The sequence below is a fragment of the Rhodamnia argentea genome, chromosome 2 (assembly GCF_020921035.1).
Source record: "Rhodamnia argentea isolate NSW1041297 chromosome 2, ASM2092103v1, whole genome shotgun sequence".
NCBI classification, from domain to species: Eukaryota; Viridiplantae; Streptophyta; class Magnoliopsida; order Myrtales; family Myrtaceae; genus Rhodamnia; species Rhodamnia argentea.
This window is the reverse complement of record NC_063151.1, coordinates 21,511,041-21,535,391: the sequence shown is the minus strand read 5'-3', so window position 1 is coordinate 21,535,391 and position 24,351 is coordinate 21,511,041. Positions and strand designations below refer to the sequence as shown.

At 40.8% G+C, this 24,351-nt stretch overlaps 4 protein-coding genes and 1 long non-coding RNA gene across 7 annotated transcripts; 2 read left to right on the top strand and 3 right to left on the bottom strand.

Moving 5' to 3' along the window:
* Nucleotides 1-506: 506 nt before the first annotated feature.
* On the bottom strand, nucleotides 507-2,825 carry LOC115751423 (probable 6-phosphogluconolactonase 1). The gene is made up of 3 exons (XM_030689332.2): nucleotides 2,575-2,825; nucleotides 2,330-2,465; nucleotides 507-1,034 (listed from the first exon to the last, which is right to left on the bottom strand). The coding sequence occupies exons 1-3, from the start codon at nucleotides 2,742-2,744 to the stop codon at nucleotides 507-509; spliced, it is 834 nt and encodes a 277-aa protein (XP_030545192.1). The 5' UTR covers nucleotides 2,745-2,825.
* A 4,703-nt stretch (nucleotides 2,826-7,528) lies between these two features.
* LOC125313933 lies at nucleotides 7,529-7,744 on the top strand. The gene is made up of 2 exons (XR_007197647.1): nucleotides 7,529-7,664; nucleotides 7,713-7,744. It is a non-coding gene; the product is annotated as an uncharacterized LOC125313933 (long non-coding RNA).
* Nucleotides 7,745-8,185: 441 nt separating this feature from the next.
* Nucleotides 8,186-8,635, bottom strand: LOC115751455 (probable calcium-binding protein CML29). Its single transcript, XM_030689371.2, has one exon. The coding sequence runs from the start codon at nucleotides 8,560-8,562 to the stop codon at nucleotides 8,206-8,208; it is 357 nt and encodes a 118-aa protein (XP_030545231.1). The 5' UTR covers nucleotides 8,563-8,635; the 3' UTR covers nucleotides 8,186-8,205.
* A 4,473-nt stretch (nucleotides 8,636-13,108) lies between these two features.
* Nucleotides 13,109-15,889, bottom strand: LOC115751452. Of its 2 annotated transcripts, none has more exons than XM_030689365.2 (2): nucleotides 15,681-15,889; nucleotides 13,109-14,495 (listed from the first exon to the last, which is right to left on the bottom strand). In XM_030689365.2, the coding sequence occupies exon 2, from the start codon at nucleotides 14,486-14,488 to the stop codon at nucleotides 13,544-13,546; it is 945 nt and encodes a 314-aa protein (XP_030545225.1). In that variant the 5' UTR covers nucleotides 14,489-14,495; nucleotides 15,681-15,889; the 3' UTR covers nucleotides 13,109-13,543. The 2 variants fall into 2 exon arrangements, with proteins under 2 accessions (XP_030545225.1, XP_048130968.1); XM_048275011.1 differs by lacking the exon at nucleotides 15,681-15,889 and adding an exon at nucleotides 15,286-15,639.
* Nucleotides 15,890-16,894: 1,005 nt separating this feature from the next.
* LOC115751453 (exosome complex component RRP41 homolog) lies at nucleotides 16,895-22,494 on the top strand. 2 transcript variants are annotated; one of them, XM_030689367.2, is made up of 12 exons: nucleotides 16,895-16,968; nucleotides 17,892-17,988; nucleotides 18,106-18,152; nucleotides 18,266-18,326; nucleotides 19,086-19,124; nucleotides 19,247-19,314; nucleotides 21,040-21,118; nucleotides 21,199-21,235; nucleotides 21,687-21,803; nucleotides 21,927-22,012; nucleotides 22,109-22,198; nucleotides 22,327-22,494. In XM_030689367.2, exons 2-12 carry the CDS (start codon nucleotides 17,935-17,937, stop codon nucleotides 22,372-22,374), a joined length of 726 nt encoding a protein of 241 aa, XP_030545227.1. In that variant the 5' UTR covers nucleotides 16,895-16,968; nucleotides 17,892-17,934; the 3' UTR covers nucleotides 22,375-22,494. The 2 variants fall into 2 exon arrangements, with proteins under 2 accessions (XP_030545227.1, XP_030545226.1); XM_030689366.2 differs by having other exon boundaries at nucleotides 17,888-17,988.
* Nucleotides 22,495-24,351: the final 1,857 nt, after the last annotated feature.

The window sequence follows — 24,351 nt, the reverse complement described above, 5'->3', positions numbered from 1 at the left end:
TTTAGAACTAAATTAGTACCAACAAAAGGTTTATGACTTAATTGGCACAAATGCAAAAGGTTTAGGACTCAATTGGCATCAAAAAAAGGTTTATGACTGAATTGATATTAATGCAATAAGTTTAGGACTTTTTTTACACTTCTCTCCAAGTTCAATAGGCTTAAGACAGTTTTGGTAATTTTTCTGTAATTAATAAGTCAAGAGAGGTTTGTTGATAACTACAACTATTGAAAATCGACATGAGGCCGATATAAAACTCAAAGTGCCATGAAACTATGATATCGAAGAGTTGTCGATAGAAAAGAAGGTTCACCGATCCCCGTTATTATTGATGATTATAATCGATGGCGACTAGTTGACGATTGATACTTGGCAGTAGAATGTAGCCAAGTAACAAAGACAGAACACTTAAAGCAATAAGGACCACGATCAAGGTGTTACCAAGGGTGTGTACATAAAAACATTATAAGAAGTTGCTAGACATGCAAGAAACACTCCGCCAACCCCTACATACATGCAGATCGCATCAAATCGCTCTCACCCGAGGCGGAAGCCGTCGTCCCGCCACAGGAAAACAGTGAGGCGGCGCCGGCATCGACGAACCAAACGAGCTTCCCGTCGGCGGGCCGAATCATTCGGGCTGGGCTCGACGCCATGGGACTTTGGTCCACCATGGCCTCGCGGAAGGCGCTAGCCACGTCGCTCCCGGAGGCCACGATAGCCACGTTGGCTGCGGCATTGATCACGGGGAGCGTGAAGGTCAGGCGCTCCCTCTGCTCGCCGGGCACTGAGACTGGGGCGACCCACTGGGAGCCCTCCAGGAGGACGGGGTGGTCGGTGTGGAGGGAGGACACTTGGGAGCGGGGCCCGAGGCTGAGGAGGACGAGGTCAAACCGGGGGCAGTCGGAGGACGGAGAGGCCGGGACCGTTCGATCCTTCACCTGCTGGCGGATGGAGAACTCGTAGCGGTCGGCGGCCGCCTCGCCTGGTGTCTCGTGGCACGCCGGGACAACGTGGGCTGGCTGTATCGGAACCTGATTCCAAAGAAAGGGACCAAAAGCGAGTTATGACGATGGTGAGGTCGTTGGTCGGTTGGTCCAAACCTTAATGGAACGAGGCAGGCGGGTGGGGGGGGCGAAGTAGAGCTTTTCTGTCCTCGGAAACGCATGATGCATCAGCATTGTCAAAAAATAAACCGATGAGCAAGAATGCCTCTTTGCTTTTACGATCGCTCGACCGACCAACAGACTTTGTTAACAAGAGTCTTCGGGTTGCTATTGAACCGCTAATCACGAGCAATGCTAGAGATTTATGAAAATAAGACGGCCGTCCACGAAGGACTCGCTTCGAAAATAACTTCTAAGTTGGAAATTCATGATATGACGCATTCTACTAAAAAACCTCAAACTTTATCTCTTGTCTCGATTTTACCTTTTTTATCATAAAAAATCCCCGCTCTCAATTCTGTCTTAAACATTTTTTTTCTATAAAAACTCTCAACTTTTAGATCATGTCCTAAACCTGTCCTAGACTCTTTTTTTTTTGTTTTGTCCCGTGAAGAACTCCCAACTTTTGAAGTCTTACTTACAAATAAACGAAAAATTTTACTCGAGTCACAACTCTGTCCTCATTGACCTTCCGTCCAAAATTTCTTGTTGACAACCGAGAAATGAAAAACTCACAAACACGAGTTATTCGAGCCTCCGGACCACGAGGTCTTCATCCGCGAGAGATGGAACACTCTCAAGCACGAAAGACTGAATATCGAGTGCCAAATGACTCATGGCGATTTTGATGGAGAATTTAGCAGAGATAAATTCAGGACTCAAGTAAAAGCTGGTGAGCTTTTATGCGACAAAAATAGTTAGAGTCAATCGAATCTAGACCTAAATCGATATTTTCTTACGAGACGAAAAGAATTTATGATAGAATTGAGATTCCACCTGTTAGAGGTTTCTTGGGAGGCATAAAGTAAAATTAAGATAAGAGCTAAAGTTGGAGGACCTTAAAGCCGGTAACAGTGGAAGGAAAAGGAAATCTATCATAGGGAATAGGGACAAACAGGGAATCTAGAAGCTAAAACATAAGATAAACTCCACAAGCCAGTTCACGTCTACGTTCAGACGAGCTCAGACCTTGGTGATTACCCAGTTCATTTCCTTTCCCTTCCCGTTCACATTCACATACAGAGAGATTCAGTCAGTCAAAGACTCCAAAACCGGCTGACTCGACATTTTATACAGGTCAAAAGACGAACACGATGCCTCCCGGAAACAGCAGACTCATCAGGAAGAAGAAGAAGAAGAAGAAGAAGAGAGAGAGAGAGGACCTTGGAGATGAAGTGGTGTTTGGCTTGCATGTAGAAGCTATCGGGGTGTCTTTTGGGGACGACGTTCTCTTCAGCCCAAAACAGATGCCACTTGGACCACTCCACCGTCCTCAAGTATGGCAGCCTCGCAAGCTTCCTGCATTTTTCATGTCTCTTAAGTTACACATGACTGCGTTTCATCAACCAAACGACGAATGGAGTCGAAAGAAGAAGAAACGGGGAGAGAATGTTAATGTTGGGTAAACCCTAAGCGCTCGGGAATGTCTCCTCCAGAAAGGGCGAGAGAGAAGGAAGATCTCTCGCTGAGGGCAGATTCAGAGACGTGATGAACATAGTCGGCCAAGCCCGTGGACAGCTCTTCGCTGCTCTCGAAGAACCTCACCTCTCCCTCTGACTCCCATCTCTTCTTCTCCATCCTGTATGATCTCTCTCTCTCTCTCTCTCCCTCTCTCTAACGATTGCTAATTTATCAAGTGTCCAAGAGCGTTTCTTCACACTTTTGTCTTCACATGTAGAAGATTGCTAATTTATTAAGTGTCCAAGAGCGTTTCTTCACACTTTTGTCTTCATATGTAGAAGAGGGACTCAGAGAGAGAGAGAGAGAGCTCATTTGAAAAGTTAGGCGAAAAAGGACCAAGTGAGGGGAAATAAGAGAGATAAGACAAAACACACACACACACACACACACACACACACACTATACATATACACACGCAAGGAGCACGAGAAGTACTTGGTCAACTTAACCCAAATCTCTTATATGATAACCCGAATTTCTAAAATCCTTGGTAAATTAAGTAATCATTTCGAAATTTGTCGTGACCCATGTCCGCATAATCAGAATACTTACGATGATCATCATGATTTCGATCACTTCTGATGGATTATTGAGTTTGGAGGTACATACTTATGCGACATTGCTAGCGCAATTCTTGAATCTCACGACGATCGCTCTTTCAAGTTGTCGAGTCGGTTACCCCCGATTAACTAACTATTAATAAACTTGGCCAAAAAATAGGAAAGGTATACATGTACATGTATGGTACGTGTGTTGTATTTATCGTAAAATGAAAATGTGCCACATTGACAAGAAATCCTTCACCTCTGAACATGACACTAAAAGTATTGCGATCGATGGAAGAGGTGGGAAGATAACGACATTCAAAGAAGTTCACGAAACATTTTGCGTGGCTCAATACCATCATAACGTGGCTCATTACGAGTTTGTACCACAAGGGCGTCATAATTAAAATCCATACCTAACAAAAGTGCAGTAACTTCCACAAGTAATAATTATCATGGCAATATGTATGATCTGTATTTTAAAATGCTGAAACTAATACGCCCAGCCCCGTTAACAAAATCTCTCTACAAATACATTCGATCTTTAGTATATCGCAGATAAAAATCCTTCCCTTTTGTCGTGTACCGAGCGTGTCGTCGTCGGCGTGCTCGTGCATCGCATCGCATCGCTGTGGGAAGGAAGGTACGAACGATCGATGGATCGATCCGGAGCAGTTCCAGTCAATCGGGGCACGCCTCTGCCATCGCCACCAGATCGAATCCAAAACGAGTCTCTGCACGAGGAAAGCAAAAAGCTGCTGCTCCTCTTCCTTCGCCTTTGACTCTTCTCAGCCTCTCTCTATCTCTCTCTCTGCTCCTCCACCGTCCACGTCCTTCTCCCCCCATCCATCAATCATTTGCAACCAAAACTCAGCTGCCGTTCGTTTTGTCTTCATTCATCTTTCTTTACGTTTCGTAGATGGGCGGGACTCTGTTTCAAGAACTCCTCATCTTCCAGGCATTATTCTCCTCTTCGGTTTTTTTAGAATTTTTCCTTTTATGTCTTCGGCCGAAATTTAAAAAATAAATTGAAAAATGTTTTTCGACGTTTGAAAAGAAAAATATTTTTTTTCGTTGGTTACGTCATTTTCCCAGTCGAACATTCCAAACCAAATTCGCGAAAGGATTTCCCATTAAACATTCCAAGCCCATACGCAGCCCAACGAACCCCTTGACCGAGCATCGCCGTGACGACGGTGGCCCAATCCCTGGGCCTTCGACATTCCAAACAATCCCTTTCGCTTTGCTCTTGTTGCTGCAGTCGCCCGCTCCTCAATATCTCGTCGGCGGCGCCGTCGCACGATCCCTCTTCTTGACGTTGCTCGTCTACCTCGGCGCCATCTCCGTCAGGAACCTCGCCAATCCGAACGCCATCAGATAACACTGGCATTTCCCCCTTCGGTTCATCGGCGATTGGGCCCTCCTGCTCGTGCTCTTTTGGGCTTCCGCGGCCATCATCTTGTTGTTCCCCGGAGTAGTAGGGGGACGAGGACTTGGAGGCGATTCTCGGCGAGGGATGAGCTTCCACGCAGGAGACGATGCGGCGATCGTTGGAGGAGGGACCGGAGTCCACGATCGACGAGATCAAAGAAGTCAGAGCGGAGGTCGCATGAGGGAAGTGTGATTGTTTTCTGATTGGAGAGAGAGAGAGAGAGAGAGAGAGACGGTGGAGGAGAGATTTCGTTGTTGAGGAAGAGAATGGGAGGACGCGTGAGATAGAAAAATGATTTCGAAATCATTTTCTTCAATTTTAAAAGGATATTTTTCATTGAACGGAAAATATTTTCTTTTGACCGCTAATTTTTCACACCCCAAATGCAGGAAAATGAGGGAAAGGTTTTTCGAAAAGATATTTTTCATGAAACAAACGAAGCTTAAAGCAAAGTATGATTTTTTATTTGAACCTTTAAATGAAAAAAAATGAGGGTGTACGATTGTTCGATTAAGTTGGAAGGATACTATTATTGCTTCACCCAATTCTTAATTCTTGCTATCACTTTTGTATTATCATATTTCTTAGTGTGAGAGATAATTTCACATAAAGATAAAAAGTGTTCTCATTTTCTCAAATAAAGTTCTGAAATGAACTTTGTTTCAAATAAGATCGTGATGTGCCTTATTTTCTCAAGTTAGAGCTTGAAGTGGACATCATTTCAAATAAGAATATAAAGTGGCCATGTCGGTCTAAAAAAAAAGAGCCTAACCTCACCTCACGATTACAGGGTATTTTTGTCATTTTTTCCTCCTCACTATTGGTGGGGTGTCGGCAAGGACCTGGCCCTTGCCAAATAGGAGTGTCAACGGGCCGGTTCTCGGCCCGGCCGGAAACTAAACAATACCTAGCTTGGCCTGGCCCAAGCCCGAATTACATATGTCCCAACTTTTCGAGCCAGGTCAGATTCTTTTTTTTTCTTTTTTTTTTTTCAGAATTAAAAGCACTTGACAAACTCGTGGAATGAAAGAATATAAAAAAACGAAAAGAAAATAAATTTAAAATAAAATGTGGGTGTCAAAAAAGTCGAAGTCGGCCCATCCCGAGCTTTACGTGGAAAGTATCTAAGCCCTACCCGAAAATTTGGTTAATTTTCGGGCCGGGACCGGTCGGGTCATGCCGGCTCGAGCTTTTTTGACACCCCTATTGCCAAAATCAGAAGAGGGCCGTGACCCTCTCTAAGATCCGAGCGAGAGTCGCCAGCCCTCGGCGTCGCCCTATCGGTGGTGGAGTGGCGATCCTAGGGCCTAGTCATCCTGCCGAAGTTTTTTTTTGTGGTTTTTAAAGTTTTAGATTTTTTTTTTCTTTTTTTAGGAAGAAAAGGAAGAAAAAGGAAAAAGAAAGAAAAAACTAAAAAAATAAAATGGGGAAAATGCCCTCGACTAGTTGATGAGGTCAGACCCTTTTTTTAGACTGGCATGGTAACTTCACACCCTTATTTAAAACAATATAAACTTCAGACCTTTTGTTTGAGAAAATAAGGGTACTTCAAGCCATTATTCGAAATAACGTCCACTTCATGTCTTTATTTAAGAAAATGATGGCATTTCCGATCTTTATTTGAGATTTTTCCTTTTATACAAAAAAAGTCCACATTAATTTAGAGGTGTATATCCGGACTCCGTCTCTTTCATGAAAAAAGAACAATTTGAAAAATATTTTTCTAGAATAATCGTTTATATAGCTTGAAACAATTGGTTAAATGACCTTACCAAAAAATTTTTTTTTATCACCTTACCAAAAAAAACAATTGATTAAATGATAAATGTTTTAATTTTATCGAACAATTGATGTATATATATTTTCGCGAATAATAATTTTTGTAAATGCTAGAAGAGATTATTTTCAAGAAAATATTTTTTTAAGACATTCATTATTGGTTAAACAAACCCACGCATCATTGTTCTAAAGTTGGTCTCGCCTTTCTAGCGGCATAAGAAATTTGTACCACCGAAAAAAAGAATTTCTCACTCGATAGAAGTCGTTAATTCAAAGTTGAGATGATAAGGAACGACTTTCTTTTTTTATTGAATTGAATGACTACTTAATGAAGACTATTGCAAAAGAGAAAGAGGCATGGCATAAATGGTTAAGCGCATCGCTCCCGTTAGCGAGATCGTGCGATCGATCATCCTCTACCTCATCCCTATGTTCTCGAATTCCTCTATCTGTAAATAATAATTACAAAAAAAATGCTTTTACTAAGAAAATCTTTTTAGGTAAGATTTTGTTTATAGATACCGGTGTTAATCGAAATTCGATATAAATAAAATCCCGATCGATTAGATTATTAGTCACTCGTTGGATTTGTTCAGGACATTTCCCCGTTAAAGTGAATTATAAGAATCATTAATTTTTATTTCATGGAGTTTCTCCATCATGCATATGGTTCCGTATTTTAAAAAACATTAAAAAAAAAATCATTTAACCGTAAAAATCGCGCCAAGTACTAGTTTATTCGAGGCTTTGTTACTTCCGGACTTTTTAACCGAATGCATCAATCCGAAATTGTAGTACCTGCTCTCTAATTTCAATGGTTAATGATGCATGCAAGTACGATGATATTGAGAGACTTCTAATGTTAATGGGGTTAGCTCACATAGACATCTGCATTCAATCAAAGTTTGCGGTTAATTTAAGAATCGACGTCGACGTGCCTCTGTCTTCTTCTTCCCAGATCTATTACGTTTCTGATTCGAGTCCATTTTCGCATATCTCGACTAGTCCACCTCTCAGGGCGATCTTAAGAGCACGCTCTCCCACGTCAATATGGTGCATTTGGGATTTTACTCCTAAAGTGCTCCCAACAAGATTTGTACCTAAGACAAAGGAGCAAACTTTTTTTACCATGTAAGCCAAACCCGTTAACGGTGAATTACTTTCTTTTTTGGCTAAAGAAAGGAAAGACGCCTTCATCGTCTTGCCATTTAGGGAGGAGCCGTACTTCTTGCTAGTCTACCAGAGAAACCATTCAACAAGCTCTGGAAGAATACAAAATGAGTCTACCAGAACTAGTGGGTGGATTCTTCTATTGACCTGAGGGACAAGTTCTAAGGCAGATAGGCTACACGTTCAGGCCCCTTGAGAATTCGCATGTCATCTTTCTTGGATCGACGAGATGAATTCGATTCACATACACGAAAGCGGCCGGGTTGATAAATCGATCGAAACTTTGTGCCAGAGGAAGCATAATTCTTGGTGTATGGTGTAGTAATCTCACGAGACTCTCTGTTCAGGAAGGAAGTAAGTTCCTTTGCGGATCTCTACAGTGTCTCTGTACCTTAATCAAAGCTTCTTTTCGGACACGAAATGTTCAATGTAAAAGCGCTTAGGGAAACAGAGCCAAGCTGTGTAACTCTAAAATCCATTATTCATTATCATCGCCATTAAGGACGTTAGTATCGTCACCACCTATTCACCACATAGCTGATAATATTCGCGAACCTGAAAGTCCCTTGAACGCCTTAAGTCTAGGATATACCCTAAAGAGCTCACAAGGCTGTTGCTTCTTCTATAGGTTTCCCAGAGCTCATTCCTGTGCCTAAAGAAGGCACTGGACTATCAATCTCAAGTCCTCGACTTCGACAGCAACTTCCCCATCCGCGCCAACCATGGAAGGGATCAACGTGGTCCCGAGGAAGCTCGCGAGCTCCCCGAGATCCATATCCTTGGTGGTCATCTCCAGGAACTCGGCCACGCTCAGCATTCCGTCCCTATTGGCGTCCGCCTCCCCCATCATGGCGTCCACCTCTTGGGCCGAGACGTTGTAGCCCAGCGACCTCATGATCCCGCCGAGCTCGACGGCGGTGATTTGCCCGTCGTCGTCGCTGTCGAACGCTCTGAACGCCTCGACAAGCGCGAGGACTTGGTTCAGAGTCTCGTTTTCCGAGTGAGCCATTCAAATTTTAGAGGTACAAACTTATAGTTGCAGAGTCCGGATTCACGTCCAAATATATACTGCAGGCAGAAAGGATGGTTGGTTTGAGTTGATTCCTTGGTGCTGTCATAAAGCAAGAACAAGATGAAGGTAAGATTCTTGATTCTCGTTATCCCTATGCCCATCAGTAGCATAAAGAATATATGCAAGTCCTGTGAAACTAGCTACACTAGGTTCTTCTTTTTGGTCCTTTTCTTGCAGAATCCAAGGTGGCTACTTGAACGAATCGAATCTGATCTTCTTTGCACTTGGCCAGCTTCTATGCCTAATGCTTTGGACTCTGGTCCTGCCTCAGGATTCCTCAGCTCCATTGGAGGATAAGATGATAGATGAATTGGGATTTCTGAGAATCTCATGTCATGATCGCGAAACATCAAAGACAACCGATAGACAAGAGATCATACTTCATTTTCACCGAATTCGGCTACACGACGAACTGGAATATCATTGGCAGCGGGCCTGCAAGCCATCACGAGGGCATCGTCTGACTAATGTCGTCCCTGGTCCAGTTGGCGTACACCACTAGATCTTGATTTTGTCTCTGGGATCCTTCAGGATCGCCCGCATTATTTGATAGATCCGGGTGATTCTGGTGCCTCCGGCTAACATCGCCAATCTCTTGGCAAACTTGCACTCCCAGTGGATCGAGAGCCCCCCGCAAATCTGTTAAAATGCGGCGTGTCGTGTGATATGGACATTCTCTGCATGAGGGTGGGCGGTGTCTTCTCGCCAGGGACTGGTGCCGCCATGACCACCCTCATTGGCAGGTTGATCGGCTCTAGGCGTGACAGGATGGATGCCTGGTGCGTAGCCCAAGAGTAAGAGCTGGTGGCTAAACGCCTGTTCACAAGCTCGCCAATCCAGTAATCCTCGAGAAGCCTCTTCGCTTTATTGGAGTGGATGGAATAAGCTCTTCTGTGCAATCCAAGCCGGCATTGATCATGATTCCATCGGCACAGCCAGGATGTTCTCTGAGGAAATGAGTGCAGTTTTAATGACGGAATTGCGCGTCTTGACCTCAGAGAGAGAGAGAGGTATTGATCCTTGCATTCAATCTCAAGCTAAAGGAAGTTCATAACAACCGCACATCTCAGAGCTGATGCTGGTTCTTTCTTCTTGTTCTTCTTCTTTTCATCGATCTTGTAATCTAAGTTACTCGAAGTTGTTTTCAGATGTTGTTTATACAAAGGACCATGATGTTTCTCCCTGCTTTTCCTAAAGGCCACTGTCTCCTCTCTCTCTCCCTCCATAGAATTCCAGATTGCAGAAGCAGAATTAAGCTTGTGTCGTGCGCCTGGAGCGAGCTGCAAACGTTACTCTACCAGAGATCGACCCATACCCTGTCAAAGTCCAGGACAAAAAAGGGTTCTTTCCCAAAGCGACAACACAAGTCCACAGATTGATTGAGGGGGGCAACTTTTAGCTAATCCATTACTCTTCTTCCAGTCAAAATGCAAGACCAAATGATGAAGTGTGGTTTGCTCAAAAACGTCGTGGAGTTTCAGATGAATAACCCCGTTCCTAACCAAATAACAGAGGAGCTACTAGTCTCTTCCAGTTCTTGTTGGGAACCTAATGCTGCGCATGGTAACTATTCTATTCCGGAAAACCGACTCTGATTAAAATGACTTTTTCTGATTCCGTTCCTGGATAAATTTTAGAGAATCAGAACGTGTTTGATAACTGTCCAAAATTTCTATTCCTAGAATAGAAACGCGTTTGATAACTACACAAAATTTCTATTTCAAAAAACTGTTTCTCTTCCTAATTTTTTTCATTTAAGTAAAATAACTATGTAATTACTTTGTAAAATTTCATCCTAAATTGAAGACTAATTTTCAATGCACACTAAAATAATTTAAAATACATTATTTTTTTAGCATATCATAAATGAAACACAAATTTTAATACATTACGTTTGAAGTTCGATTGAAGTATGGGACAGTTCCCATATTAAGAATTCATTTTTTTTTTTAAATGTTGTGTTGACTAAAATACATACAAACATAATAGCCAAATAATCAAATTATCCACCGACGAAAAAACAAAAGCAAATTATCCTCCTTGATACGAAGTACAAGTCCTTCACTATCATTTTGCATCTTCTATCCTAAATCCAAGTGGGTGTTTAACTTTAGCTCCACGTGCAGATATTTACATTTTGTGACGCACGGCTACGAGTATATATGTTATCATTCATATGTTGGATGCTATCATCTTCTATGACATTTTTTGTAGAAGAGTGAAATCCATGAAATCTAGAAAATTTAGGCCCAAATTTATGAAAATGAGGTCAAACTAGCCTAATATAAGCTTATTCTATTTTTAGGGATTTTCTAAATTTTTTGGTGATTTTTAAAAAAAAAATTCAATTTTTTTTTTGAAATTTTTTATTTTTATTTTTATTTTATTTTTATTAGGTTGAGGGAAAGTGACAAGAGAACTAAAAGGAAAATGTGAGAGATGTGTGACTTCATTTCGTTTTGTGATTCTCAAAAGTGATTCTTTTTTTCGTAACTAACTTTTTTTTTGTTCTGAATATTACTCTAAAACGGATTTTAATTCTCTAAAACCGATTCCGGGAACATAATCAGAATCAAATTTATTTGCATTACCAAACGCAATTCTCATCATTTTTTGTTCCCAGAATCAGAATTAGAGAATGAAAATGGTTACCATGTAGGTACTAAATAGGCAAAGCTAGATTTCAATTTGGCCCTCTTTAGATTTTTGGACCCATGGCTTCTAACTATTGCCGGTGCTCCATCCTATCCGGTCAAGAGCATATATGAGAACGAGAGAGTCCGTATTTTGTCCATATAAAAAGAGTAATGCTAGGTCTTATTACAATTTAGTCACTACTCTTTTATAAATTGATGACATGTGGTCATCACATTTGAGAGAATAATATAAAAGAAGACACAGTCGGCATTTTTCATTAATTAAATTGGACGATATCAACAGAAAGAATTTTTTTTTTGTCAGAATTAACATAAAGACTTAACTACACCAATTTGATAAGTTTTAGGACTCATATGCATTTTTTTTTTTAAAAAACTACAAGTCTCCCTTGCACTTTTTAGGACTTCCAGTGTCATATTGACATATCACCTAAGATTACTCTTGCTCCATACATCTAACACATACGATCATCTCGAGCTCACTAATGCGAAAGCTTGCATGGCATTGGGGTTTCTTTCTATCCTTTTTTCGGGCGGCCACTACCTATATGTTCAAGAATCACTAGCTTTTTGTAATCCCTTATATTAGACTAATCATAGAAAGTTATTCGATGTTTGTATAGTTTAAAGTGTATGTAATAGCTAACATGCCATCTATGGACAAATTGCAAATAAAAAAATCATTAAACTATCGATATGCTTATCAATTTTACCATAACTGGCTGATTTAAATCGCATGTCGGGTGCCACCCTGCCAATGCCGCCTTTAGACCAACTGTACAACAGAGAGAGACTATTTATCTGTACTAAGAACAGAACATGAGTAGGAAGACTTGGCAAACAGACCAGATCAATGTGGAACTAGCGCGACAAATATCAAGCTCTAAGTAGCTGCACCGTGATTGGTTATATCTATTCGGCTTGGTATGGAGATGAGCAATCTCCTCCGAGTTCTTGTTTGCACAAATTCTCGTCACACATGCTGTTGCAATAGAACTTGAATGAAACCTGGCTCAAACAGAAACGAGTAGGAAAACAAGAAAGCATTTCAGAGGCACATGACCGATGGCCATCCATCCAGGTGACTGTGGCGAATCGTAAAGAGAAACCTGCAGTTCCGTTTGAGAGTCAAATCACTGGTTCGCTACCCCAAAGAGAAACAGGTTCACGACCTCTTTCTGTGGATAATGCAATAATCAGCTTCTGTAATGCGATTTGAGCGCTGCCTTTTACAGAGAGTGAGAAGTAAGAAGGCATATGTATGAACCAAGCCCAACCAAAGAACAAGAAAAGAAAAACCCTACTCAAATCCAAGCATGACTACTAGCAACTCTCCACATCTGCCGAAAACACTTATTCCTATTCCATTCAGGCAATTAGGGACTACAGCTGAACACATCAAGAAAGGCAATGAGGCTTCGCACTGCAATGTGCAGTGCAACCAACAAAACTTCGTCGATAAAAAGAATATAAACGGTCACTCATCTCAGTACAACTGTTAAAACACGTCGGATCAGGGCGGTTTTACATGCAAAAAGTACCATACCACGCTAGAAGGAACATATCGACTATAAGAAAATGCCACAAATTCGTTTTGGCATAATTAATTGCCAACCTTTCTTTCTCTGTATACAAAATGAGTCCACATTCAAGAGTTATTCTTACAAGTCACAATCATGAACAGCAATGTCGATCATATGCTTTCCCTGCCCCTATGACAAAGATCCTCGCAAGTACGAAGTCAATATCTACATCCAAAACAAACTCGGAGCTGTAAAATATCCAAGTCCATAGGCCAAAAAGAAATAAATTAATGCGAAAGATGCTTTGTGAATCCGAGGACCACTTATAACGAATGACTATATAACATAAATGACCAGAATAGTCGCAGCCGTCTAGCAGATCTAGATTCCAGCAAAAATAATTACAGCTTAGAGTCACATATTAACAATAGAATATCTCTTAGGAAGGGGAAAACGCAAACCTTAAATAAATCTGTTAGTTGGTCACTGATTATGCAAATGAACAAGCACCACACACTATCCTTCAGATAAAAAATGGCTTTCTCCTCCAGATAAAAAAAACGGTTTTCTTGGCTGTCCCACCTACCCAATGTTATGAACAAAATCATCCAGTAATACCAAAATGAATAAACCCTAGCCAACGGCGCACAAAAGCATTTGCAGTAAGGAAGTAACTAGAGAAAAGATTAGATCATGCCACTTCTCACCACTCTACCTAATATACTTCACCTACTTCAATTAAAACATTCTATTCCTTCGCTGCCTTCTTGATCGACTAGTTGATACTACCCTGCGAGAGATACGACCGGACCGAAAGGAAGGACAAGAACCGATATCGTTCCCTCTCAATGAGTCATATTCATTCCCATGCATTCTACGAGCTTGCGAGATATAATTTCTTCCAAAAGACTCGAAACGAAACATATCGCGATCTGAATATTCTTCTGAGCTATAATCAGAGAAAGAGTCGCGATGGTTTGGCTCCAGCACATAATCCCCAACCATTACAGCACCTGGTGTTGATGACATAATTGTACTAATCACATCATTCCTCTCTCTTTGCTGCTCAAGCACCTTCCACTTCTCCTTAAGCAAAGGGTCCACAGCCCGCGGCTGTGCTGATGGATGCTCCTTCTTGACATGCTTACATATTTGCCTATAGCTGCCAAGAAAGGTGCACTTATCTTGCATGCAGGTCCTCTTCTTTCTGTTGAGATACTTGCGTGCCTGTTCCACCACTGTCCAGCCTTTCACCTGTCCCCGGCAAAGCGGGCACAAAAGCTCAGAAATTTCTATCTTTTCATTAGTCTGCCCACAAATGATACTAGCACATGGGATCGATCCATTCCCCTCGCGTGTGTTTGGTACTTCCGTCACTTTTGTGTAAGCCTTCTTGTATTGCTCGAGACAATTTGAATAGCGACGCCCAGTTGCACACATGTATGGTCGACAACCTTTGTCATAGGAAGAACATAGCAGAAGTACAGCATTGTGAGGGTACTCCATACACACTGAGCAGGTAGCTTGGTCCCACTCCTTTTCAAACGTATCGCAATGCTTCTTCTTCTTCTTCTTAGATTGTCTGACTTTGGATGCCTTTAATGTGCCAGATCCCAATATGCACAAGGAATCCTGGGTAGCTGGGAACTGGATTCCCTCCACAATCTTCTTAATTTTTGCCATTTTAAACCTGGAAAAAAGGCCAAGAGCACATGATTTCAGAAATTGCTAGATACAATCTGCTACTGCATAAGTCTCACTTATTGCGCGCCATTCGATTGACAACTTTCTAAAGTAAAAATGGAGCAAGTTTCATGGAATTAAGATTGTATCGGAAGCGAAAAGAGAATCCACTCCTACTAGACCATAAGCAGCAGCAGAAAAGCACACCCTCAAGGAAGAAAAGTTCAACTCCATGGGTATCATGACAAGTCACCTTTTTCAAGGAGGTTCCTTTACGTCCTATTTCAGGTAAGAGAAAGATACATGACAAGGATGCGAAATCTCGTGATCAGGAATAACCTATAAACCAACCCCACCGAAAGAGACCAAGCGAGAAATAGGCTAAACAGTCAATCAAGGAACCTCTCCTAACAGGGGCAATTAAGGGGGTAACCAGGAGTAATCTCGTTGACACTAGTACAGAACCATAAAACAAATAATAGAAAAGATCAGGATTCTAGTTAAAGATCTTTTGACCTTAACGCCTTGGAAAACGGGAAAGAGCGACTAAGGATTGCAGGACCTAACGTATTGATATGCCAAATCATTGCCCAATCGTGATATTCACTATATTCAATAACAACCCAAATATTTACCTTAAGAAGCCATCAAGATAGCTCATTGTCCCCGGGCCTCTTCTCAAACATCCTAAAAGTTCAGCCTTTCGCATATCTAAGGCAAGAAGACACACACTCGAGGAGCTCAAAAACACAGAGAGATCAACCAAAGATGCCAGGGCACATCGTCAGAATTCTCACCTAACTGATCAAAGCAATCTCATAATCCAACACCTCAGCAAAAAAAAAAACTGCATTTTGATCACGTTCCACACTCGGTACTTGGCAGAGATAAAGCTTCAAAACAGGAAACCCGAGGATCTCCGTTCACCAAAAATACCCTTATGCGGGAAATCACGGGGAAGAAAGAGACGAAGACGTCAAAACAATCCGCGGGTGATTGGACTCGAAAGAAAAGAGAAACACAGAACGGACAACTCCAGCAGACAGAAAAAAGCGCGCGGAATGAGCCCTTGACAACACAAGTGAAGTGCTGAGCCTCATAATCAGCATCAACCTCAATTGCAAGGCGAAACGAAAGGTCGAACTCGAGCTTGAACATAAAACAAGCCATAGTAAAAAGAAGAGAAACTCACGGAAGGAAGCGCGAATTCGATCGAGATGGTGCGGAGGAGGTGGGGGAGAGACCTGAATGAAGCGCACGATTCTGGTGCCCCCCAGAATTCGAAATTCCTCCACCCTAGAAAGGAGCAGAGCGGAGGAGCGAGAGAGCGATTCTGGACTTTTGTGCCCTAACCCTGCAACTTCTTGAGCAAGAAAGAAGGAGAGGAAGAGCTCTTCGGTTTCTTCGCCTGGTGGAATTTCGTTGGGCTCACGGAGATATTGGGCCTAATTTCGGGAGATTTAGATCCATTAAAATATATAATCTTTTATTAGTCATTTTCTTTTCTTGGATAATGCCCCGTGACTATTAAAAAGTAATCAATTAAGGAAATTATGCAAGCACAATTAGTGCTTAAGAAATTTGAATAATTTAAAGTTAATTATTTTTTAGCAAGGACACATTATCAATTAAGAAGATATTTAAAGATGCTTTATTTAATTTATATATCTTTATTTCGAGTTTGAACTAAATAAGTGATAAAATCCGAAGGCACTCTATCTTTGTCCATTATTTGCGGTTTAATTTCGATTTCACCATAAAAGTTTATAGATGAGAAATTAATTGCCTATTAGGTAAATCTTCTTATGTTCTTTTGGGTTCTTTTAATCTTCAAAAAATTAATCCTATCACGAATTGCAACAAACAAGTTATGAAATTTTCCTACAATCGGAAGAATATTTGAAGACTTTTTAATCCCACTTTATCTTATCTCATCTTATTATAATTCAAATTCGTATCACTAAACGCAGCCTTAGAGGATTTTTCTAACGAATCCCCATGAATACCGATAAGTAATCAATTAAGGAAATTGTATAGTTTACATCATAGTGCATTGGCTTTCCTTGAAACAATTAGTGCTTCAAAATCTTGAACGATCTCTCAAATTAATTATATATGAAAAGTATTCGAGACAATCATTAATAAGATATTATTTTGTAATATTATGAATTAATTTAATTGTTCGGTGAAATTTTTTTTTGTTTGTTTGTTGTTTTCTGATCTTGTTGTTCGATAATCCAATCAAATACGGAAATTTAGAATCTCAACACCTAATGGCCAATGAGATTAAGCGAATCTGATAATTTGGCTGGTTTACAACCCACGAAGAAGTGTTAAAGAAAAGAGGCGTCTAAGCTTTCAGGTTTCTGCTTCCGCCCAAGTGAACGCCGCTTCAACGATGACTCGCTCCGTCGCTCACGGCTTTTCTTGCCACCGTCGATGAACTCCCAACGAGCAGCGTCGTCGTCGCCGGACCTCAGGTACCCAAGCAATCCGATCGTCTCTCTTTCTCGTGCCCTATCTCGTCGTTCTCTCTCTATGTCTAGTGTTGGTGAGTTGGCCGGTTCTCTCAGTTTGTGGAGCGTGTGTTGAAACTTCGGGAAACTTATGGCTGGAATTTCGCCCGCGACGGGGCGGGGCACCAAAGCCCCAGCCGTTTACTTGTGAGATTTTGACCCACTTCGGTTCTTGGTTCTTTCGTGCTCAAATTTTACGGTCGTTCTTGAATCCCATGTCCTCAAGATTTTGACCCCTCACTGAGTCTCGAACCAGTTTTGTGCGTGAAACCCCTGGCTTTCTAGCGGTGAAATTTGTTGGTTCGCCGTCCTCTGCTTCAGTTTTGGAAACTTCTTTTTTATTTTTTTGTTAATTTCTTTTGAGTGATGATTTTCCGTTAGTGGTTTGTGAGGTTCTAGTGTTTGGTTCATGGGAATGTTGTAATAGATGGCGAATTTCTTCTCGGCTTAGTGATTTAGTGCCCTTTTGATACCATTGTTCAACATTTTCTTGAAGTATTATAGCGAGGTCTTGTGTTATTTTACCTGATGCCGTATCAGGTTGTTTCTTTTTCACATTTGCTTTACTTTTTATGAATTTTATTGGTATGATTATGACTTTGTTGCTATATATTTGTGCACTTCTGTATGGATATTAGAACTGCATATCTGTAATTGAAATCAGAAAATGTTGGATCAAATAATGTGTTATTAAACCGTCTTCAATCAATATATTCAGATAAATGTGTCATAAACGGGTTAAATGGGTTAATTTGGGTCGGGCCATTTATAACCCAAGCCGCCCACCCATTTGACAAGTCTACTCTCTATCTTGCATTGTCAACAACTACAACTTCTTACACTACTGAATCATCAAGATATTGGCTTACCTTTGGTTGTTAAGACAGTGATTGAAGCAGTTTTCTAAGAATCCCGGTGCTTTCACAAGAGATGGAGTACGTTAGCCCTGAAGGACTCCGCATTGATGGTCGACGGCCCATGGAAGTAATCTCTCTCTCTCTCTCTCTCTCAAGCATACAAGGGTTTATGGTACACAAATAAATCCGTGAACAAGTTTGTGCTTAATTTTGTTGCTTCCTTTTCCATCTCTTTTGACCTTAGATGAGGAAACTTCAAGCAGAGATTGGGGTTGTCGCCAAGGCTGACGGGTATGCTAAACAACGGTTTGGCAGTAATCTTCTTGTTTACTGATTCTCTCTCTATATTCAACCAATTGAACATCAGCAGTCCATATGGATTGACTGGACTAACTTTGCTACAGTTCTGCTGTTTTTGAGATGGGCAACACCAAAGTCATTGCTGCTGTTTATGGTCCGAGAGAGGTAGCCATCAGAAGATAATTTGCTTTTGCATGTAATTTTCCTTGAAGTTTTTAGTGGGAGTTTCTTTATCTGCTTCAATCCATCACATCAAAGCACTTGGGAAATCTAGCCTGTTTTTGCTTTTGGGGATGAGTCTATTCGTTTGGATAATGCTAACCAGCTTTAATTATTTCATGCACTGACTTGTTACTATCCTAGAATCTTACAATGATAGCGGTCCAATTTTGCATCATATGAATCTTAAAATTTATGTTGACACCACCAGCAAATGAGTTATCTGAGCTTCAATGGCTAAGGATGCACAGACTAGTGAGAGGGACCATTTCCGCTTTCTATTCTTATGTGAGTCTAGGCTGCTTAAGCCTGAATGTCATTTCCATTAATGCTGTAAATTTCTGGGCAAAAGCAGCTTTAGTGGGCTTAACACGGTCAATTTTATCCATTAATTGCACGGTGGCTGTTGTTTTCTCTCTGCAAGAAATGTTACTGGTTTGAAGTTAAAGCCGCAAAATTTTATGTTGAGAATTATAAAGGGAAATTTTCTACCATAAGTAAATGCCATCTATCTTGAGGAAGGAATTCTTGTAGGTAAAATGCATGAGTGGTGATTTCATGGTTCCTTTCTGCAGATATTGAATTGCTACTGTTAAAGCTTTTTCAACTACTAACAGGCATATCTTTATTTGCTTATATTAAAAAAAGGTTGTTATATAATCTGAACGTAATACACAATTTAATGGATTTTATGCTCTTATTCAGGTGCAAAACAGGAGCCAACAACTGAGTGATCAGGCTCTGGTAAACTTCATTCATTTGCATATCTTGTGTATTCGGTAGCAACTTTGTTCCATCCCCGCTCCATGATAAATAGCAAGGACGAGAAGTATTTTTTTTATATCGATCAGTTTTATATCTTGTAGGTACGCTGTGAGTACAGCATGGCTAATTTTAGTACTGGAGATCGAATGAGAAAACCTAAGGGTGACAGGTTGGTTCTTCACTTGACATATTATTTTGATTAGTAGGAAAAAAATTTGACGCAGTTGTAATTTTTGTACATTCTCGGGGTGTATTTTCACATGCATGATCATGGGTATCAAAAAAACGTTTTTTAATATTCTGTTGGTGAGGTGGTTTTGCTTTGCATGTTGACCTTTTCTTGAAAGTTGACTAACCTTCATTGTAAAGGTATGAAAGGGGTATAACCCCTAAAGAATGCCATTACCACTATCTTTTGTTTAGAAGTTCTGGTCCATTTCCAGTTTCTGCTAATCTGTATGTCTTTCTTAAGATATTAGAACTAAGGATTTGATAGAGATTTTTGTCATGTGATCACTACGTTGAATACCTTGTTAGTGGAAAAAAATCGAACGATTAAAAGATCCTATATCCATGAGTTCCTTTTTTTAAAATTACACGTTTGTGAAGGGGATCCTTGGCTCAACAGTTCAGTTGTTGCCATGTAACCTGGTTGTCACGGGTTTGACTCACAGAAATGGGTTGCTATTGACGCTGCGTACATTAGACCAAAGAGGTCCGATCCTTCCCCGGACCTCACGCATATCGGGAGCTTCGTACACTGGACTGCCCTTTACTCTAATATTTGTTTGTGAATCTTTCTTTCCTTTTCTCCCTTGTGGGAAATGTGAAATTGCAGTAGTGTTACATTAACCTTCTTCCATGCCCCACATCAATCGTGCTTGATAGACTAATTGTGCACTGCTCTTATGCATCCAATATAGAATAAGCAGTGAAACGTGGTAATAGGTGCTTCTTGGAGCTGTTTCAAATGCTATTAGGGCTCTTATAGCTGGATAAGCAATCATTAGAGCAGTCTCTTTGGTAGTTATATATGACATTGAATGACTATATACTTAAGCAGTACCTATAATTAAAAGCCTCTTATATCACCCAACATGATAGCTTATGCACTTAGCAAAATTGCCTTTTTTGCTCTCTACAAGGCCAGTGATCAAAAGAAAGAAATAAGGAAGAAGGGTAATCTCTTGATTGGCTAGACAGTTAATCTGCCAATTACTCTTTGCTATATGCATATCCAAGAGTTGCATGATTACATATTTAGGCATCGGTCATTTCAATCTCTTGGTGAATGCTAAATGCCTTGCTACAAAAATGTGGTCATGATTAATACCATGCCTATGAAACACATGTATTTACGAGCCATATTTTGATCTTCTCTTGCAAAGCACGGATGACTGAATGTGGGGAAGTTCTGGATCTTGTTCCAGAGTTTGTTTTTTCCTTTAATATAAATAGGAAGCTGAATTACTCTGCCAATCACATAAAAGATCATCCGAAGATATTGGATCTGACGTAACTTAAGCTTTCAAAATGTTACTTGAGTGGATTACACGAAGCTTAAAAAACCCTAGAGCTATACGGAAAGAGAACATAGTTCAGAGCTGGACGTACAACCAAGTACCTGAAATGGTTATTGAGAGTAGCCAAAGCTTATGTTGAGGCAGAGAAAATTTTTAAAAGAACAATTCTAGGTCTACCTGCATCAGACTTTTTTTTTGGGGGGAGTCTTCTCACTACGTGAATGTCTTTAGGTGATTTGACATGGAAACCTGTCTCCATGGCCACATGTTATTTATATATATACTAGCCAAGGCTCCAAAATCCTGCCTTGAAACTGCTTATTATGGCTACTGGTGTTTCTCGTCTGATTCCCACGTATATTCTTGTTCAGACGGTCAACAGAGATATCTCTTGTTATTCGACAGACAATGGAAGCATGCATATTGACTCAGCTTATGCCTCGATCTCAGGTTATGTAACAGCATTTTCATATCTTTTTCGTATGTGCGTACTTTTTCTTTCTAAATGCTTTTCTTCTTAATTGTCACAGATAGATATATACGTCCAAGTTCTTCAAGCAGATGGAGGTAAGGACAGCCAGATAGTAAACCTAGATGCATTCTCCTTCATGTTTGTACCGTTCTCTCAATTTCTCAGATGCTTTCTTTCTTTGTTCCATGAGGCTGGTCACTGCCCCATGATGTCTTTGATTACCTCTCTTCACTGTTAAAAAATACATATGCTTTGTCCAGATAAATGTCAATTTTTTATTGATAATCCTTCTGTAAACTGACTGTAGTAAACATTTTTTTCATCTTCATAAGCTGCGTTAGTCATGCCATGCCATGCAATGGTAGCTTTAAGGGTCATGGCATCTTGAGAGAAGTGAGTGGCAATGGCAGGCACTCAACACCCTTCTCTTCTTACTTACGGCTACATACATTGGCACTCTATTGCTAACAATGAAACACTTAGATTGTCTTTATCTGTCATGTATATTTTTACGGCCAATAAAACTTGATTGGCAATTTTACACAGGAACTCGGTCTGCATGCATCAATGCTGCCACTTTGGCCCTTGCTGATGCTGGTATACCAATGCGTGATTTTGTTACATCATGCAGTGCTGGGTATCTTAATAGTACACCACTTCTCGGTTAGTGTATATATAAGTTGTCTCACTTCCTTAAGTTCAACTGGTGAATTAAACGACGATATAGAACCAATGTTGCATATTATAATTCAGAGCTAATTTTGTCTCTCCTTGTAACCTGGACAGATTTGAATTATGTAGAAGATAGTGCAGGAGGCCCTGATGTTACAGTTGGAATTCTACCAAAACTGGACAAAGTGACCCTTCTGCAGGTCCTGAGTGATCGTATTATTTGTCAAGCTTTTTTCACGTCTTGGCAATTTTGTGATATCTGCAATTCACTTTGGATTGGCTGTTTTCTTCTGCAGATGGACGCTAAATTACCTCTCGATATCTTTGAAAATGTCATGCAACTTGCGGTGGAAGGCTGCAAAGCAATTGCAGATTACATTCGAGAAGTAAGAAGTTACTTTACATTTGAAAATGGAAGAACTTCTTCTGATGTTCTGATGTGAAGTTTCCCCTTGATTTCCTTGTTTCCTAAGCCATGCTTCCGGAGCTTCACATACACATTTTTCTGTTGCAGGTTTTGAGCGAGAATACCAAACAACTAGAGTACCGGCGGGGGTTGTAGTGTTTTAAGGTGATGCTTGTTGCGCTTCTGGACAAAGGTTCGTATGTGAAATTTGGATTTGACTCCTCAGAAAAGGCGGGATGCGAAAAAGGAAAAGAAACTTGCTTACTCTGTTGCATTTAAGTGCTCCCTTTTTTGCCTTTGTTATTGGAATCAGAATGCAACATTTCTTCTTCAATTGTGATCCACATCGATAACGTCTATACATTAAGGAAGTATTGATGCAACGATCTGTGGCGATGTTTGTGTGGATTGTCGGGTGCGTCTCAAAAGTTGTGGGGAGGCGCAATTAGGGGCGAGTGATTCCCGGTCCGGTCCGGTTCCCATACAAAACCGGGAATCGGACCGGTGGTCCCAGTTCCCACTTTTCGGAACAACGGACCGGACCGGCCACCCTCGGAACCGGACCGAGAACCGGACCGGACCGTCGGTCCGGTCCGGTTCTCGGGCGGTTCTAAGGGTTTCCGGTCCGTTGATTCGAAAAGTGTATGCACACTTTGATAGAAGACGTGGTCGAGCTCAAGGTCAATGAAACAAGGGTTGGTGTACCACGAGCTCGGCGGAGTCAAGGCCTCTTCAATTGGCAGCTCCGGATCGAACTCTAAATGACCTAAACCTAAACAATAAATAAACGTTAGGTTTGTTTTTTAAAAAAAATAAAATAAAAAAAAGGACTGGTCCGGTCCGAGCGGTCCGGTCCGGTCTTAGGCCCCGGAACCGAATCGCCCGGTCACCGGTTCCAATTTTAGGAACCGGGAACCGGACCGGATCGAACTTTAAATGACCTAAACTTAAACAACAAGTAAATGTTAGGTTTGTTTTTTTAAAAAAAAAAAAAAAAAAAAAAAGGACCGGTCCGGTCCGAGCAGTCCGGCCCGGTCCTAGGCCCTGGAACCGGGAACCGGGAATCGGATCGCCCGGTCACCGGTTCCAATTTTAGGAACCGGGAACCGGACCGGATCCCCCTAAAATCGGGAACCAAACCATCGGTCTCGGTCCGGTCCGGGCGGTCTTTTTGCTCACCCCTAGGTGCAATGTTGCTAGAAAGTGTTTGCAGAAATTTCTTCCGACGAACACTTAGGGTGCTTCTAATTTCTTAGGACTTATTCTTCTAAGGTCGATTGGGATCCAACTTTCGCGCCAAAGCTCTCTCATTTCTGCCATCTCTATCAATTGAGAGAGAGAGAGAGAGAGAGTCCAATTCATATACGATCACATTCAGCTTGTAATTGTGCATTGCAGAGAAAGCAGAGAAGTCGTCACGGTGAATATCGGCGACAATCTCATTCCTGCGATGAGTCATGGAGTACAGACATTAATGCATCAAAATTAGTAGGTTGACTTTTTCTTGACCACATATGAGACAGAAGCATTTCAAGGTTCTTTATAAGAGACTTTTTTATGTAATTTTTCCTTTAGTTTTATGCAACAGTCTAAAAAGTTCTATTTTCTATGTCCATGACAGTAATTGACACGATAACATATATGAGTATTCAACTTGATTCTAATGTAAACTTAAATGAATTTGAGTTTATAGTAATTGTGTTTGGGTGTGTGTGTGTCACGCTTAAACCTGTCAAAGGAGTGAGTCGGATCGGATTTTGGGTCGGGTCATAGATAATTCTATCCAAATTGACCCATTAATTCGTAATGTAAATTTCATAATCCATATCCGACCCATATTATTAATATATTTCCATATTTGTCTCGATTTAGGAAAACCTATGATTTGTAATTTCTAAAATACTTCCAATACAAATTTAATGGACTACTTATATATATATATATATATATATATATATATATATATATATATATATATATATATATATAAAATGATTTATCTATTTATCTTTATTTTTTTATTATTTGGTTTTTATCATCTCCTCCTACACCTCAGCCCTCTTCCCTGCGCTCGTCCTCAACAACGACAATACCCGCCCCAGCTCCTCCAGGCTCCATCGGGATCACCCAATC

Coding starts and splice junctions, on each gene's coding strand:
- LOC115751423 (XM_030689332.2), bottom strand. CDS start 2,744: ATGGAGAAGAAGAGATGGGAGTCAGAGGGAGAGGTGAGGTTCTTCGAG. Junction 2,466..2,574: donor GACATTCCCGAGCGCTTAGG/GTTTACCCAACA, acceptor TGAAAAATGCAG/GAAGCTTGCGAGGCTGCCAT. Junction 1,035..2,329: donor AACACCACTTCATCTCCAAG/GTCCTCTCTCTC, acceptor CTTTGGAATCAG/GTTCCGATACAGCCAGCCCA.
- LOC115751455 (XM_030689371.2), bottom strand. CDS start 8,562: ATGGCTCACTCGGAAAACGAGACTCTGAACCAAGTCCTCGCGCTTGTC.
- LOC115751452 (XM_030689365.2), bottom strand. CDS start 14,488: ATGGCAAAAATTAAGAAGATTGTGGAGGGAATCCAGTTCCCAGCTACC.
- LOC115751453 (XM_030689367.2), top strand. CDS start 17,935: ATGGAGTACGTTAGCCCTGAAGGACTCCGCATTGATGGTCGACGGCCC. Junction 19,125..19,246: donor AACTGAGTGATCAGGCTCTG/GTAAACTTCATT, acceptor TATATCTTGTAG/GTACGCTGTGAGTACAGCAT. Junction 21,236..21,686: donor AGTTCTTCAAGCAGATGGAG/GTAAGGACAGCC, acceptor AATTTTACACAG/GAACTCGGTCTGCATGCATC.